The 16,722-nt window shown below is 35.7% G+C and overlaps 1 protein-coding gene and 2 long non-coding RNA genes across 6 annotated transcripts; 1 reads left to right on the top strand and 2 right to left on the bottom strand.

Moving 5' to 3' along the window:
* The first annotated feature begins 231 nt into the window (after window positions 1-231).
* Window positions 232-5,719, top strand: LOC106381252. Of its 4 annotated transcripts, none has more exons than XR_001276505.3 (3): window positions 587-1,254; window positions 1,380-2,765; window positions 2,883-5,719. It is a non-coding gene; the product is annotated as an uncharacterized LOC106381252 (long non-coding RNA). The 4 variants fall into 4 exon arrangements; XR_007325459.1 differs by having other exon boundaries at window positions 776-965; window positions 1,047-1,254; window positions 1,380-5,719; XR_007325458.1 differs by having other exon boundaries at window positions 809-950; window positions 1,047-1,254; window positions 1,380-5,719.
* A 1,749-nt stretch (window positions 5,720-7,468) lies between these two features.
* On the bottom strand, window positions 7,469-8,490 carry LOC106378078. The gene is made up of 2 exons (XM_013818266.1): window positions 8,260-8,490; window positions 7,469-8,185 (listed from the first exon to the last, which is right to left on the bottom strand). Exons 1-2 carry the CDS (start codon window positions 8,488-8,490, stop codon window positions 7,469-7,471), a joined length of 948 nt encoding a protein of 315 aa, XP_013673720.1.
* A 1,097-nt stretch (window positions 8,491-9,587) lies between these two features.
* Window positions 9,588-10,525, bottom strand: LOC106379422. Its single transcript, XR_001276031.3, has 2 exons — window positions 9,925-10,525; window positions 9,588-9,789 (listed from the first exon to the last, which is right to left on the bottom strand). It is a non-coding gene; the product is annotated as an uncharacterized LOC106379422 (long non-coding RNA).
* Window positions 10,526-16,722: the final 6,197 nt, after the last annotated feature.

Genomic DNA, 16,722 nt, shown 5'->3' with positions numbered 1-16,722 from the left:
CAACTCGACCTCTTATTTGAGAGAGTATAAATCACTCCTTAGGGTAATTTGAGTGATATCATAGATCCATCGGACTGAGCTTTAACCTTCCCGATTTGGGATGGATAGTCGAAGGTATGCAGGTTGGCGAAGCAAGAACTCGACGTTGGAGGGTCACGACGGTTGTAAGTGGTGATAAGCAGGGCTGAGGACTTGGAGCTTCTCTTCTCAGCAAGAAGCGCTCTCAGCGGATGAACACATGAGTGAGTGGAGCAGAGAGCAGAGATGGCAACATAGCACACTAAGAAACACAAAATGAAGTTGTGGAGTGAGTTGGAAGAGAACAAAAGAGGAATCTGAAGGGTCAGTTCCGGCGGCCAGAGGCACCCCTGAGGTCGAGCAGAGCGAGAATTTGTATTTTCTCGATTATTGTGCATGGGAGCGCCTCAGTGTGTAAGCGTTTGTTATAAGATGCAGAAATATTATGGTTCTATAGAGCCTTTTTGAAAGACTAATAGCTCATAGAGCTTTATTGAGTGACTAGTAAACTAAAGGGAGGAAGAAGATTAAATTGGCTGAACGAATTAAAAGACAATATTGTATTTCATCCAAAATGAGAAAGGAAGAGGCTACAACTGTGCAGCCAAAGTTACAAAGTTAAATGCATAACATCACTACTTATAGGAAGCTACTTGTGAGGAGAACCCTAAACACATGGGCTTAAAACATTATATTGGCCTTGATGACTTTGCTTTGGGCTTGTCTATAATACCATTACTGTACCACTTCAAAAAGTTAAAGCAAACTGAAATACAAACGTGATAAAATAATTATGTTCAGCTGAGAACCACAACTATATAGTGCTTTACATTAGTTTATGTGCCTATCACAGATGAAACGCCATTTCATGGGAAATCTCTCCCTCACGACCAAAGGAAAAACAGATCTGGGAAGCCAAGCGCACACCGCCGGTTACCCCCTTTCCAGTGTTCCTCGTCTCCTTCTTATGTATCTTCTGTTCTCCATTCCTCTCACTTCGTCTCTGATTGGTATGCTCGTTGTTCTAGGTTTGTCTCAGACTCCTGTGAGTTTCCTTAGCGGTGGCTCCGTTTGGATAGCGTCGGTCTCCTCTGAGTGACGGCGATGCTGGTTTTGTGGGGTTAGAGCTGTTGGGTTTTGTTCATGAGTGATGACGGCTAGGGTTTCCGCTGGTCAGATCTTTGTTTCCGGGAGTGAGAGCAGGCGTATCTCACTAATCTACGACATCTAACTCAGGTTTGTAGTTCTCTTCACTCACTTCTTCTCGGATTGAAAGGTCTTGGCTTGGGTTTTTAGACCAAGTTTTAAGAGATATTTTGACGCCGCTGGTTTGATGGCATTGTAATGGTTGTCGTTTTCAGATTTCAGTCGGGTCTTTATCATTTTGCTATATCCGGGTCAGTTCCTTGGAGGTGTTGATGAGTTAGGCCACTGCATGCATCTCTCTATTTAGATCTACCAGTTGGTGTGGTTTTAGCCATTGGTTTAAGGCTCTGGTAGGGAGTAGAGAGAATGGGTCGCGGTCTTATCAACTTTGATCATCATTCCTCAGTGGCAGCGTGTTTCAGCTCTCGTGTCATTGGAGTTTTTGCGGTAGGTTGTTATTCACCTATTTGGGCTTTATGAGATGCTGGATGGAAGCATATCCTCTTTTTGAATTCTCATTGGTGTGGTGAGCGTAGTCATCATCCTCTGAAAAAATAAAAGCTTTAGTAACTAGCCAAGACAGAGGAGATTTCTAGGTAGTAGGTTTGGTCGGTGGGGAAAAAATTGAACAATTGTCTTGATCTGAATCCTGTGGTGGATTTCCTCGGGGGATTATGCTCAGACCGGTCTGACTTTTTATTTTGGGTTTTAATAGAAATGACAATGCCTAACTAGTAGCAGAAATGCAGTCTGGTTAATGCAGATCGCAGAAACTTTGACTCCATTTGACTCAACCAGTAATGACAGAAATGACAAAGCCTAACTAGTAGCAGAAATGACAAAGCCTAACTAGTAGCAGAAATGACAAAGCCTAACTACTAGTTAAGCTTTCTCTCTCTCCTCTCTCCCAAGCGACCAAGCGAACAAGTAAACAACAAATCTCCGCCACGTTTTGCTCCGGCGTACGGAGGCTTCGGACCCGCGTCCGGTGCACGTTAACTCCAACGCCGGAGGCTTGTCTCTAATCCTTCTTCTACGATTTCCCCTTTGTTCTTCCGTCGCTTCTTCATCCCTTTCGCTTTGCTTGTGTTTTGTGTGTCTGAAGCTTTCCTGGAGGCAACTTCGCTGCAGAGAAGATACGTGCTGGTGCGAGTCCTTTAGGCATGAAGCTACGGCGCGTTGGGGTCTGGCGGTGCAGGCGGAGGAGTCGGCGTTTAGGGTTATGGAGGTGATACCTTTAGCTACTTCCAGATTTGGTCGCCCGTGGAGGCGTACGGCTGGTTACTTTCTCAGATCTGGTTCTCGATCTACTCGATTTGAGATCCATTGGTCTGAGGCGTAGCGGCGGTGATGGAGGTTCCGTGCTCTACCCTCGGCGTCTTGGTTAGGGTAGGTTCTTCTTCGTCTCCGCCATAGGTGTTTTGGAGCTCCGTTTAGCTCGATTGCGGGTTTTATCCAAAGGTGGTGGTGTGTGCCTCTACTTGCAGTGGTGGCTCGTGGAAAAACCTTTAGCGTGATTTTGGTATTGGTCGTCTATGGCCGTACTGATGCGTTGTTGTTACCTCCCTCCTATCTGGCCTCTCTTCCCGGCGTGTGTTCTGGTCCGTCCTTGAACCTGTGTCGACTGGTTTCTATGGATCTCTACTCGTGTTTGTAGTGTTATGATTGCTCTGTAGCTACCGGAAGTATTCTTGACGTTTGTAACCTTTCGTCCTTAGGTGCTCCAAGGCGACGGTTGGTGACGGTCGTGAAGTTCTTGCTTGGTCAATAGGTCTTCATGGTTCCGTCGGTGGCTCCATCCGGTGCTGTGCACATCCCAGTGCCTTGGCCTCCTCTTTGATGCCATGGTAGTGTTAGCGGCTCTTGCTTTCTTTCAGGTCTCCGAGCAGGTTCTGGTTCATGCGCTGCGGCCATCTCGTTCCTGACTTCTTGTTTTTCCGTTCTTGGTATGGAGATCTCTGTATCTCTTGGCCTTGACCGGGTTGGCGCTGATGAAGTTTGTATAGCGGGAATTGGATCCATTTTCAGGTTTGTGCTCTAATTCCCTTCTTCGTTAGCGTTTGCGCGTAAGAAGGTAACGGTTATAAGTTTCGAGGAGATCATCGAGACCTAGCTACTCCAAAAGGCGACACGGAAACTCCTGGCATCCGAGGCAACGAGGAGAACCTCACTTTCTCTTGATTATCGTTGATGGAAGAGAACAGGAATCGATTTCTAATGTTTACTAAAAGCATATTAGCGGAACGTGTCGGGTTTAGTGGGTGGGCGAAGCTAGTTTGTAATTCGTTAGACTAGGAAACTTTTGTTTGAATCGAGTTTGTAACCGAAACTTATTCCCGTTTTTCGGGCTGATTTATAATATATGTTATTTGAAAAAAAAAATGGTAATTAATTTTAACATGTTTACCGAATAAAGAAATTCATTTCATGATGCACCGTAATGTCTTAAAGCCACTCCAGTAGTAAACTTTGACTCAGCCAGTAATGCAGTCTGGTTAATTATAAAAACGTATCGTTCTTTTCCTGTTTGCTTCGCAGCTTCGAGAGCTCATGGTGGTAACTGTCCTTGAGGAATCACACCTAACATATACACACAAGAATTAAAAACCTACAAGTAACGGTGAGATTAATTTTGTCAAAGAAAAAAAACGTTGGTGAGATTAATGAAATAAAATTTTAAAATCATAGTTAAATTAATTTTAAATAAATATATTAATTGTATAATCAGAGAGATTTAATTGGGTTAACACTACAAAAAAAGGAATGGTAGGGAATGAAAAGGAAAAATTATTCCTTTTTTAAGAATTGTTAGGGAATGCATTTGTTCCTCGTTGTTCCTTGGTCACTATTCATACCCTAATATTATTACTAAGTGGACAACATGCCTAAAATGATTTTAAGGGGACTGTAGATAATTTTTTTTAATTTAATATCAGCAAAATTCCGTATTTATTTTATTATCTATTTATTTTAAATTCTTGTTCTATTTTTACTGTTTAGATCGGTTTATGCGGTACCGTTCATTAGGATCCAAGGACACCAAATCAGTTTGATTCAGTTTAGTTACTTTGATGTTCAAAATGTTAATATTTTTAAAAAATCTATAAAAAAAATTTTAGTTTGTAAGGTAAATATGTTGTGAAAGAAAAAAAGGGTATGAAAAACTTAGTAAATCTATCATAATAAGGCACACATGTGCGGGATAAATTTCACTAGGAAAAAAATATATATTATAAAACCAGGGCGGATCTGCGCGTGTATTGGTTTTTATGAAAGATATAATTTTGTGTAAATTTTCATTAGGTTTAGTTGGTTGTGGGGGTGATTATTTTAAGCGATTAGTGTTGTATACACCAAATTACAATTATATAATAAAAGTGACATGAGAGCATTCTCAGTATTGTTGTTGATTTGATTCACAGTTGCAAAATTTTATATTTTTATAATACTCATAACACTTTTCTACAGTTAAACCTTGAGCATTATAAGTTAAATCAAACGAAATCGATCAAAAGATGATGAGATTTTTTTTTTTTGAATGAATGTAAAATATTATTCAATCAAACTGTACTACATCAAGTGCTACTGCTTTATTTTTTGTACAAAAAATCAAAAAAATGGAGACTTGATTCAAACTACCAGTCTCATCTAGACCCAATCCAAACCATCAAACTCTCTTCAAAATGTTTGTGCCCTGTTCCTTTGACTGAAAGGAGCTTGAGCCTGACTGTCTTGTCGATAAACTGGACCAAATGAGCTGCATCATGTGGCTGTTTGCCATGCCTATGCAAGTTTCTCTCTCTCCATATCGCATGAAGAGTTGCTTGGAGAGTGTAGCGGATGAGGAATGTCATTGTTGGATTAAGCCAAGGTTTGGAAATAATTTCAACTAGCTCATTCCAATCTGCAGTGTATCCCTCCTGCATCATTCCTCCTACTAGCTTCTTCCACACCTGTTCTGAGTAGTGGCACTTGAAAAAGAGGTGAGAGCATGATTCCTGAGTGTCGTTACAGAGGACACATGTGGTGTTGAGTCCCGTTATCCAAAGTTGCATTTGATCCAGAGTTTGGAGTCTACCACGCAATGCAAGCCAAAGAAAGAAGGAGTATTTTGGAGTTGATTGGGGAAACCAAACTCCTTTTGCTCCAGGTACAGGTTTGGGAGTTGCCTCGGATCTGTTCCCAGGTTCTCTTTGAGGAGAATTTGGTTACAAATTTGTCATCGGCTTGTCTCCACAAAGATAATGAGATTAAGTTTTCAAATACCATTGTATTTGCTTTTTTACGAGGGTATTTAATATAGTGGAGAATGAGGTTTTAATTTAGAGGAATTATTTGTCAAAGATATTATATAGTTGCATTTGGAAAATGTTAGTAATTGCTATTATTAACAACTATTGTTTTTTTTTGGTATTTATGTTACATTTGAGGGTTTTTATTTTGCTTTATGTTACGGTGCCATTATAATGGGTTATTATCGTTACTGAATGTATTGTTACATAACTAATTACTACGTTGATTAGTTGACTAAAGATTCATAATTATTTTTTTCCTTTTTTGTTTCTTTTGTTTGATGTTTTTGGTTATATATGTTTTTATATTCTGTAATTAATAGTACTCATATGTTCATTAATAAGGCAAAAAGGTATCAAATGTATTATTTTAAATGGACAAACTGAGCATAACGTTTATTCAGATTTAAACACATAATAAATATTCATTTTAATTGATAAATATTAATTCCTTCGTTTGTAGTTTATTAAAAAATACATGAGTTTTTTCATTCTCGGTTCTAACTTAGAAGGCCTTCAAATTCCATTTGCTAAGTAATACCCTGTCTAATTTTAAAATGTTGTTACGTCTACTGCAAGCTTCTGCTCCGTTCAATATGTCATATATTTTTTTTTATGGAGTGTTACTAAGTAGGGGTTATTGGTTGTTGTATTTTAATGGATTTGAAAATCCGAACTAAATCTAGTGTTATTGGTTCTATGATTTTCAAATCTGTATTAAAATCATGTGTTATTGGTTTAATGATTCATAAATTCTGTATCAAATCAAGTGTTATTCAATCGTACAGATTTACTAATATATTTGATTTTATAATGGATTTGAATGAATTTGTTTGGATTTTTTAGTTAAAAATACAAAGATTCAAATCTGAGGGAAAACCTCCGGATTTGCATATTTTACTTGGATTTATAAATACTATATGGATTTCTAAATCAATCAAAATATATAAACCAATAACACCTCCTAAAGTTAGTAAATTGTTTTTCTTGTACTTAAACTATCAAATAATGAAGATGATTGATTAAAATATGAAGAAGGACACATCTAGAACAGGAAAACAGAGTCTTTATTTGTAATATTTGACACGGTCTTCGTACCAGTGTGTATTATTTGGGATTATTAACTTGAATGGTTGTTGCTGACAAAACAAAAAAGAAAACTTGAGTGGTCGCATATGATCAGGGCCGTCTCAAATTAATTTTAGACCTTGTTCAAAAAAAAATATTAATCGTACATTTTATCAAGTAATTTTAAAATTTAATAACTTTGTCTGATTTTTTTAATTATAAGTTCTAAATTTAGCATTATATCTAAAATTTTAAAGTTTCTTACAATAATTTATCTATATATTTTTAAAAAAAAATTAAACTTTTTTTTATATATTTTGGGTCCTATTCGACCGCTCCGCTTGCGCGTGCTGTTAGACGGCCCTGCATATGATGAGCTAGATATTGATTTTTTTTCCTGTTTAAAGTGGTTTATATTTATTTTTAGACTCAGTTAAGTTACCGTTATTAAACAGTAAATGTGGCTTCTATTTTTTGTTGGTTATTGTCGAAGAATATACATGACTGTAATTTATTAGGAAACTCGAAATATAAAACAGAGAGGATGAAGATACATATTCTACTCAAATTATATTCTACTCAAATGAAAAAACAAACTTGGTCATTTCCTCGTTACACTAATTAACATGCGTCACATCGATTGTCAGTGATATGTTAGTAACATGTTATAGTTGCTCTTGTGGTGTTATAGTTTGCCAAGTAACAATTAAGTCTGGTAACTCTAATTCTGTTAATTGATTTTTAATGCGTTTCAAGAAATTGTCCTCCCGACCTTTGTTGAAGCTCTATCCGATATAATCCAACATTAGTTTACTGATCTCTAGTTGTATGAAAATTTTGAAGATAAATTTAGTTTTTAAAATATATAACTATTTTTTGGCAAAATACAGTATATTTTTTTTTTTGAACACTGAATATTATAGATAATAACCCAACCAAACAAACTAGTTGGTGGGGGCAGAGTATAGAGATGATTTCGCAAGGGCATCAGCCGCCGAATTCAAGATTCTGGAAATGAAAACAAAGGAGATACATTCAAAGGAGAGAGATAGATGCTCGATGTCCCGAGTGATTCCGTGGAGATCCGTCGGGTGTTGTTTCGAGGAGATAATAGCAACAAGTGCTTGACAATCTGATTTAATACAGATTCTGGTATAGCCCGCATCGAGGGCGTTGAGGAGAGCTGTTCTGACTGCGAGAGCTTCAGCCATCAGAGGCGATGAAGTGTGGTTGAAGATACTCGTTCCCTGCTTCAGCCACGCATCACGGTGGTCCTTGAGGATCCATCCACAACCTGCTCTGTTTGATCCGGCCTGCCAAGCTGCATCAGTAAAACAAACTACAAATGTGGATGTCAGGGTTGGTGGAAGCACTCGGTTGTGATGTGACGAGGGAGTTGAGTGTGGAGGTGATTGCGCGATGCTCCATTCTCTTGCCATTCTGATAGCTTTTGAGATGATTTCCACAGGTGTGAAGTATCTATTCTCAAACACATAGGAGTTTCTTGCTGTCCAGATTCCCCAAGTGATCCAAGGAAAGAGGTTGGTTTCTACTCCTAATGGTGGGAGGTTGGTGGCCGCTGTTGAGCCGAGGAAAGCTTCAGTATAGGAGTCGTAAAGCCTTGGGTCAAAGGGAGAAGTCCAGATGTGTGAGGACCATATCTGTCGTGTGAAGGCACAGTGAAGAAACACATGATTTGTGGTCTCTGGTTCTCCACAATGACGCCTCGCCTTGCCAAGTTTTCTCCAAGTGCTAGCGCTCCTTGTGTTATCTTCCAGAGAAATAGGTGTAGCTTTGGCGGTATTTTGCTAGCCCAAATGGCTTTGTAAAGGTTCTGATCTTGTAGGGGTCTTGCCTCATCTCTGTTAGCGGTCAGTTCCTTTGATGCAGCAACATAATACCCGGATTTCGCAGTATAAACTCCTGACCTTGATGCTAGCCAAACAAACGAGTCCGGAGCTCCCATGATGCTCGGTTTTATATTAAGAATGTCAGTCAGGTATTGGGGCAGAACTTCCTTGATTCTTTGGATGTTCCAGACTGCACTTCCTCGACACAAGAAATCTGCCACAACTAGGTCTTGATGTTCTTCTTTTGCAGGTCCTATGGGTCTGATCGGATGAAGGGAACTCAGCCAAGGGTCCTTCCAAATTCTGGTACTTTCCCCATTTCCAATGGCTTTGCTCAGGTTAGTTACCAGGAGGTCTCTGCCGGCTAGGATCCTTCGCCACCCGTGAGATGCAGCCTTCGGAGGGTCCACCACTAGAAAGGACTCCTTGCTGCAGTATTTGCCTCTAAGAACTCTGGAAAGTAAACAGTCTGGTTTCGAGATGATCCGCCAAGCCTGTTTTGCAAGTAAGGCCGTGTTAAAGGCTTGAATATCTCTGATGCCAAGACCTCCCAACGCTTTAGGTGCAAAATACAGTTATATCTTCTTTTTTGGCGCTATGAGCATGTGGATCAATGGTGTAATTAATGTGGCGCTATGAGAACATTTGTTCCCGACTGTAAAAGGTCGTATAAATTATTTCACTGCGCATGTTTATTACCATTTATAAAATATTACATTTAATTTGATTGTGTAATGATGATTTTCCATACAGTGTGACCAAGTTCATTATTATGTGGTGCGATATATTATTTAAGTGGACATTTTTAACTAAAATTGGGTTGACTAACATTGTTTGGGCCTAAAAACGTTAGTGGTGCTATTAAGCCGTCTACTTTTTATTGTTGTGTCGTGTTCATATGCTTGCTGTAAGAGTGTCGTTGGAGTAACTTTCCAGTTGGACGACTTAATTACCTTCAAATTTTCTTACTAAAATAAAGAAATTCAATTATACATGTATGTTCCAATGTATATTTCTACAATGAAGTTTCTAGATTTTTAAAGAAAAATACTACTTTTTATCTATATATTTCGGGATGTAACATAATTTTGATAAGCTTGTTAGTATAAGTTAATTTGAACATATATTTGAGATATAATTATTTTAATAAATTTTATTATTTGTTTTTAGTTCTTTTATGATCATTTAGATGTTTTTAGTATATATGAGTTTCTTTCACCAATCTGCTTTGCTACCAATGTACCTTATAGAAGAGAAGTAAACATAAGAAAAAAGCATTGCTCTAACTTGAAACCTAATGAGTAAGAATAAAAACAATTTCTTTAAATGACCTCTCAGATCCAATCACTTCTCCTTTGTCTACCGCCACAGTAGCTTCTCCACAATCCAATCCCTGCAACTTCTTTCCTATACAACTACAACAAAGCACAATTAAAATTTTCAGTAACTCAATTGAGTAGATGCTCAAAGATATGGTTCCAAATCAACAATCTGAAACCTCACAAGCTAAAGTTTCAATCTATTAAAGCACATAAAAATCAAAACTTTACCATATATTCACAATTTTCTTAGCAGGGACAAAGAAAGTTTATATTTTTACTCTAAGCAGTAACTCTACGTTTGCCAAGCTTGGATCTTTCAAGCTCCATCTGCATATCCATGAACATGTTCATCCGTTGCAAGTCAAGCTCCTTTGCAGCTTACATCCTCTGCTTCTCTAACTCAATCATCATCAACTGCTTCGCACCTTCGATCCTCTCGTACACCTCTCCTAACTTCAAAATCGCTCTTGCCAGCTCCCTACATGAATATCCTTCACCTCCACTCGGATCCACATCCTCCACTCTTCGATGCGACAGGGATGACATGAGAAGTCGTGGGTTGCTATGGCTAGGAGTCGAGATCGCTTAGACGAATAAGGTAAGAGAAGAACTTGATATATTAATCAGATTGAGAAGATGATTTTGAGAGGAGGATATCTAGCCTTTTTATAGTCGCAGGTACACCGGCATAAATCGGATCGTTTCAGATAGCATGGAAAACTCAAGAGTCACCGCCGTCGATCGAAGGGGAGAGATGATCTCAATCTCCTCTTTCATTAGAATTAGGGTTATGCAATATCTCATCTTCTCGGGCCGCAAAACCCTATAATTTCGAGAGCCCAAAACGTAAACACATCAAATCAAAGCCCATCAACAACCCATCAAACAGGTTTTAGTGAAACGTTGAATTTTTGTCGTTCGTGACACGTGTGGCACTCACAAAAGCTGACTTTGTGACATGGATCCTATGCGGCATCACCAAAATAGAAAAAACATATTTTTATATATATAGATTGTCATTTATATTAAATATGATATATGTAATAATATAGTAATAGCAATCCCTTGTTATATATGTATATGGATGATGTTAATACATCATGTATGTACTTGTTAAAGTTTAGTTTATAAATTAACATTAGTTATACTTATTAAAAATATATAAATTTAATAATTCCGATTGAGTATGTGAAATTAAATACAATTTAGAATTTAATATAAGATGCAACAAAGATATTAAATATAGAATAGTACGTGAAAATATAAATATTACATATCAGATAGAATGAACATGAGTTCATTCGATATGACATGTTAGCCCACATACATACTGTTAAGCAATTGGAATAAATGTATGTATACTGCAAATAAAAGACCAATATCAAACTCATATAGAAAAGATCAGATCAAATATATTATGATAATATATATATATATATATGAGATAAGTTTTGATGTTTTAATTAAAACATGTAAATGAAATTGTATTCACTCTCTTACGCTTACTTTCATCCTTATCCTCAATTTCACCCATCCTCACTCTCACTCTCACTCTCACTCTCGCCTTCAATTTCACTCACACTCTCACCTTCACCCGACCCTCATCATCATCCTCACTCTCATCCTCACCATCACTCTCACTCTTACTTTCAAAGTTCTCTCTCACGTAGTATTGATCACATAATCTCAAAATTTCTTTTCACGTTGTCAATCTCAAATAAAATATATTACCATGATATATATATATATATATATATATGATAAATTCTGATGTCTTAACTAAAACATGTAAATAGAATTGTATTCACTCTCTTGCACTCCCTTTCATCCTTACACTATACTTCACCCTCACTATGACTCTCGCTTTTGCTATCTTATTCTCGCTCTCACTCTCACACTCACTTTCATTTTGGAGAAAAAGACAGAAGAAACTCGTAGCTGTTCATGGAACCAGCCAGAGTCAACATTCAGAGTCAAACGTCGATCGACAAACATCTCTTATCGTCGATTGACAGTGAAGCGCGAGAGCGGTCCGCTTGTTCATGATCGACTTGAAGTCCAAGATTCCACATATTTACATAATTACCCATGACCGACTTTGACCTAATATTTATGTGCTCTGCCATTATATTGAGCAAAACATGTTTTTTTTTTATTTTCATACCACAAAATTTAGGGTTTTTACTAGTTTGGAGAGAGGATCCAAGACTCCTTCAGAGCTTTGTATTAGAACTCCAGTTTTTCTAATTTATTCTATTTTATGTTCTGCTTTGCTATGTCTGAGTAATTCACCTGTTAGATTTAGGGTTTAATTAGGTGATGCTTGTGTTTTAGAGTAGCTAACTAGAACCCTGATATTAGGATTGTGGACAACTACGACGGTAGATTCTGCACCAGAATAGATTCCCTTGAGCTAGGATTGCTAGAGACAAGCGACATCTGATTTAGTTAATACTAGTGAACCTATCGATCAACTTGCTAACGCTTGCTTAAGGAAGCATCGCTCGACGCTAAGTCAATAGCATCGAACGACGCTCGATCCGTATTAACAAGCAATAACTGAGATATTGGACTTAGTCAATAGAATTGATTCACAGCGGAAGCTGGATACCTTTTGCATTAGACTTCGAGTTCTAGGATTTCCGCTGGATACCTTTTGCATTAGACTTCGAGTTCTAGGATTTTCAACCTAAGTATTATATATCACTATAATCCATATTACCTGAAACCCTAGATCTAGCTATTTCTCTTAATTGTTTACAACCTCAACAAAATCAACTGAACAATTGCTTGTTCACTCTACTTTCATTTATTTAATGTTTTTAAACCTATTTTCCTAGCTTAATTATTACTGCTCTAGATTTATTGTGTGCCCTCGCCCCTTGTGGATTTGATCCCTAAGTACTACAACTGAACCTCTTATTTGAGAGAATAAAAGTCACTACTTAGGATAATTTGAGTGATATCACTCTGTATCGATTATTCTGAGATAATGCATGCTTGAGAGTTTGGATCTCTTCCTTGACAGTGGGAAACGTTGGGTAAACAATCTTGGTGTGTTTTATGTTTATGCTCTTATTCAACTCGTAATACTCGAACCGTATTGTATAACACTAGATAGGGATCGTAATCGAATCATGGATCAAGCTTAATCAATAGTCAAACAGAAACAAAGCACAAACCCCCCTAATTTCATTATAGTTTTTGGTACAGTCTTTTTTCTGTGACTTCTAACATTTAACCATTATAATTCTCATTCTGATCACTTTAGTCTTTAATAGTTCTTAAAGGCATATCAATATAATCCTATGAACTCATCACAAACGGGCCACACTAAACAATAATGGTGGACTTTTTCTACCTCCATGTCATATTCTACGGTGATCAATTAGTATGATATTGTCCACTATAGATCTAATTGGTAAAGTACGCATGGATTTAGTTTTGAGCTTATTTCCAAAAGGCTTCGTACTATTCAGAGTTGGACACTATTTATATACTAAATATTATTTGTCTAAACTTTGAATGTAAAACTTGGATCAACATTACAATTTTCCTCTCAACCCGTGGATTTTTCAACCTTCTAACAAAACCAGACAGCTATCTTATACCACCGTGTTTTACCAACGGAACACGCTGCTTAGCTCCACCTTTTCTGTTGAGAAGAATTTCTACACAAGACTACCAAAGTTACCTTGAGACTACCTTCTACATCAAAACCTCCAAAATTCTTATAGAAGCGGAGTATTATTTTCTATAGACTTTGATATCACTTTTTATGCTTTTTCTAACCTCACGTTCAACTATATGGTAATCACTAAACATGATCTTATCTACTTTGGGTCCAATTGGCAAATCTCGCATAAATTTGGTTTTGAGGTTTTCCAAAAAAAATTCATACTAATTAGAATCATATGTTTCTATATAGTAGATATTATTTGTCAAAACTTTTAATGTGGGACGTAGATTGAAATTTCAAAAACAGACCCACCAATCGGTTAACTAGCACCACGCGGTAACTAAATCACTTGGTCAAAACGCTAGAATATGGTGAGCCGATATAGCTGAAAATTTCAAGGAACCGAATATGGCCTTCACAATGTAGGCCAACATAGTTTATAGTTCTAAAACGGTCTAGCTCGAGTTGAGAGTAAAGTCAAATAACCTGATTGTACGATTCCATATTCATTATGGTTTTATAAAAAAAAGGTATGAACTCATATTTATATTTTATACTTTATTAAAATATATATACACAATATATATATATATATATATATACAGTTGCCGTACGTCAACTAGTAGTGTCATTTTCAAGTTGACTTCTATTGCCGGTTTCTCGCTCGGCTACCATATTGGCTATAGTTGACCTTGGCAAAACCCTGTATAATTTGCTTCTGGTATTGGTTTCATTTGTACCAAATTGTGGCTTTTCCGTCTTTAATAAATGAACTATGGCTTGGTTTAAAAAAACAAATAAAATATGGCTTTATAATCAGTTAGTAAACTATACAATTTGATCGAATCATCATCAATTAAAAGAATACTCAATCTTTATTATGTGGTAATCCATGATGTCACGCAAATTATGAAATAATTTTCCGTGGTCTAGTGTCTCATCATGACAGTAAGGACAATAATTTTTACGTCAAAAATAAAGTACAATATTTTTAAAGTCAAATGATCAGTTTATTATTTTAAAGTTGAATAAATTGAAATAAATCCAGGCTATAAATTTTTGTTCGCCAGTTTCTTTAAACATAAACTTAGAGTTTTTTGTTCAAGAAAAGATGAAGAAAAAAATTAGAGCTTTAAATTAAGGTGGTAAATATTTTTCATAATAATATACTTTTAATAAACTCATAGTTTAAATATATGGATTAACTATCAAAGCATGCCCACAGTATAACAATTTGTTCACTTATACATTAAATATATCATCATGCGAAAGTAATATTTAAACTTTGAAAACTATGGAAGGAATCAACCCCCGACGAATCTCACCATTGCATTCAGAACTCGAGGCTTTATCTTGGACAATAGAGTGTATGCTCCAGGCAACGACATGTCAATTTTTTGGGACCGATTGCAAGGACTTAATCTCCATGATCAAAGACCTCGGAACATGGGTAAACTTTTCTACTGAGTTGGAAGAGTTTATAAAGTTAAAAATAAGATTCACGGAGTTCTCGATAGTTTTTCTACCTCGTCCAGAAAATGTATCGTCTGATTCATTAGCTAAGATATTGTATCTTTCTATAGAAAATTGTATTACATTGGTTGTTCTGTTCCAGTCTGGTTTCCAAGACCACCTTAAACTTGAGTAATAGAATAACCGTTTCAAAAAAAAACTTTGAAAAATATCAAATAAACATATTTGGTTTAAATTTTACAGAAACTAATTTTTATGATGTGGATGCCAAGAATTCAACAAACATTTTAAAAGCTAAAGCAAAACATTATTTTTTTATAAATTTTAATTATCTTTAAAAAAGTAACTAAAACTTAATTTAGAAAATAATATTTTATCAATAAATAAATTTTCCATAAAAAAATTAATAGTATGATTACACAACTGAACTAAATTATACACAACACATCAAAGATTAATCGAGAGTTACACGAGAGAAAAAGCTAGAATTAAAATACTATAACGAGGATATAACTCTTGTATATAGGATTGATAAGAAGAAATTTTATAACATAAAAAGTTAAAATCAAAAATATCATTTTATAAATTCTATTTATTCAGTCAACTAATTAATTAAATGCAACAAATTTAATAAATATGAGTAAGCACTAAGATCAAATCTTTACAGAGGATATTACTCTTACTTACATATCTATATAAAATAAAATTTGAATTCATTACATATTATTTTTAATTAAAAATAATTGGTTTATCATTTACAGTTAATTTATTTTTATTTTTTATTTTTTAACGCTGATTTATTATGATATTACAGTTATGAAAAATATTACATAGACGATCCGACAACCAACAATACTACCTACCTTATAAGGATCTACCCCTAACTGCATCACTTGAGCCGTCCTACGAAGATCACGTCTGACCGAGTTTACTTGCACCATGTTGAAGATCCCTTGTAAGCTTTTCCTCCGTAGCATGCATAATTGTTTAATAAATTGTTTTCTTCGGGAATTGAAACATGGACCTGCTGGTGTAAAAGTATTAATGAACCCTTAGTTAAACCGTTGGACTAAGGGGGCTTCCACATAATTTATCATTAACAGTTAATTTATTGAAATAATCAAAATTTATAACACGTCAATATTTTTCTTTTAAATTTCTATTTATTTTTGCTTGTTATAAAATTATATATTTATACATAAGATTATATAAGCTAATTACAGTTGTGTTTATTGTTTATGTTTATAAAATATGAAAACACTAAGAAATGTTATATAAAGTTGTATACTTATACAGAAATAAATTATTTTTAATATTTTAAAATATTTAAATGTTAATTTCATTCCATAATAATTTTATATAATTTATTGATAAGTGCTCAAATTACCCTAGATCTACTGTTACTCTCTCAAGTAAGAGGTTCAACTATAGTAGTTAGGGATCGAATCCACAGAGACTCTAAGATTACACAATAGATTTATCGTTTTGGAAGTAAAGCTAAACATAAATGATATTAAGCAATAAATAAATGAAGTTTGTTTGTAAATTATCAAGATGAGGACAATAGCTAGCTTCAGGTAAATTCTCATCTATGACATGCATGCAAACTCATAAGGTTATTTGGGATTATTAATATTAATGTTCTCAAACTCAAACTTAAATTATAATCTATCAAATTTCGTATGTGGAGATTATCTAATGCCTAGACCTATGATTTCAACTTCCGTTTGTTAATCTTAAAAAAGTGTCGATCGATATACTTTATAAGTATCGACCGATGCACCTTTCAAAATGCCGATCAATACTCATGTCAGAGTGTCAATCGATGTTTCTTATAGCAAGCATTAGTAAATGGGTTTGATGTGTTCTCTAAT

The sequence above is a fragment of the Brassica napus genome, chromosome C6 (assembly GCF_020379485.1).
Source record: "Brassica napus cultivar Da-Ae chromosome C6, Da-Ae, whole genome shotgun sequence".
Lineage (NCBI taxonomy): Eukaryota > Viridiplantae > Streptophyta > Magnoliopsida > Brassicales > Brassicaceae > Brassica > Brassica napus.
The sequence above is the reverse complement of the archived record's forward strand: the minus strand, read 5'-3'. Positions and strand labels throughout refer to the sequence as shown.

Bases quoted from the DNA above. Each gene is read 5' to 3' on its own strand.
- LOC106378078 (XM_013818266.1), bottom strand. From the start codon at position 8,490: ATGGGAGCTCCGGACTCGTTTGTTTGGCTAGCATCAAGGTCAGGAGTT. The intron at 8,186-8,259 runs GCAAGGCGAGGC...TTCACACGACAG, and splicing joins TAGCACTTGGAGAAAACTTG to ATATGGTCCTCACACATCTG.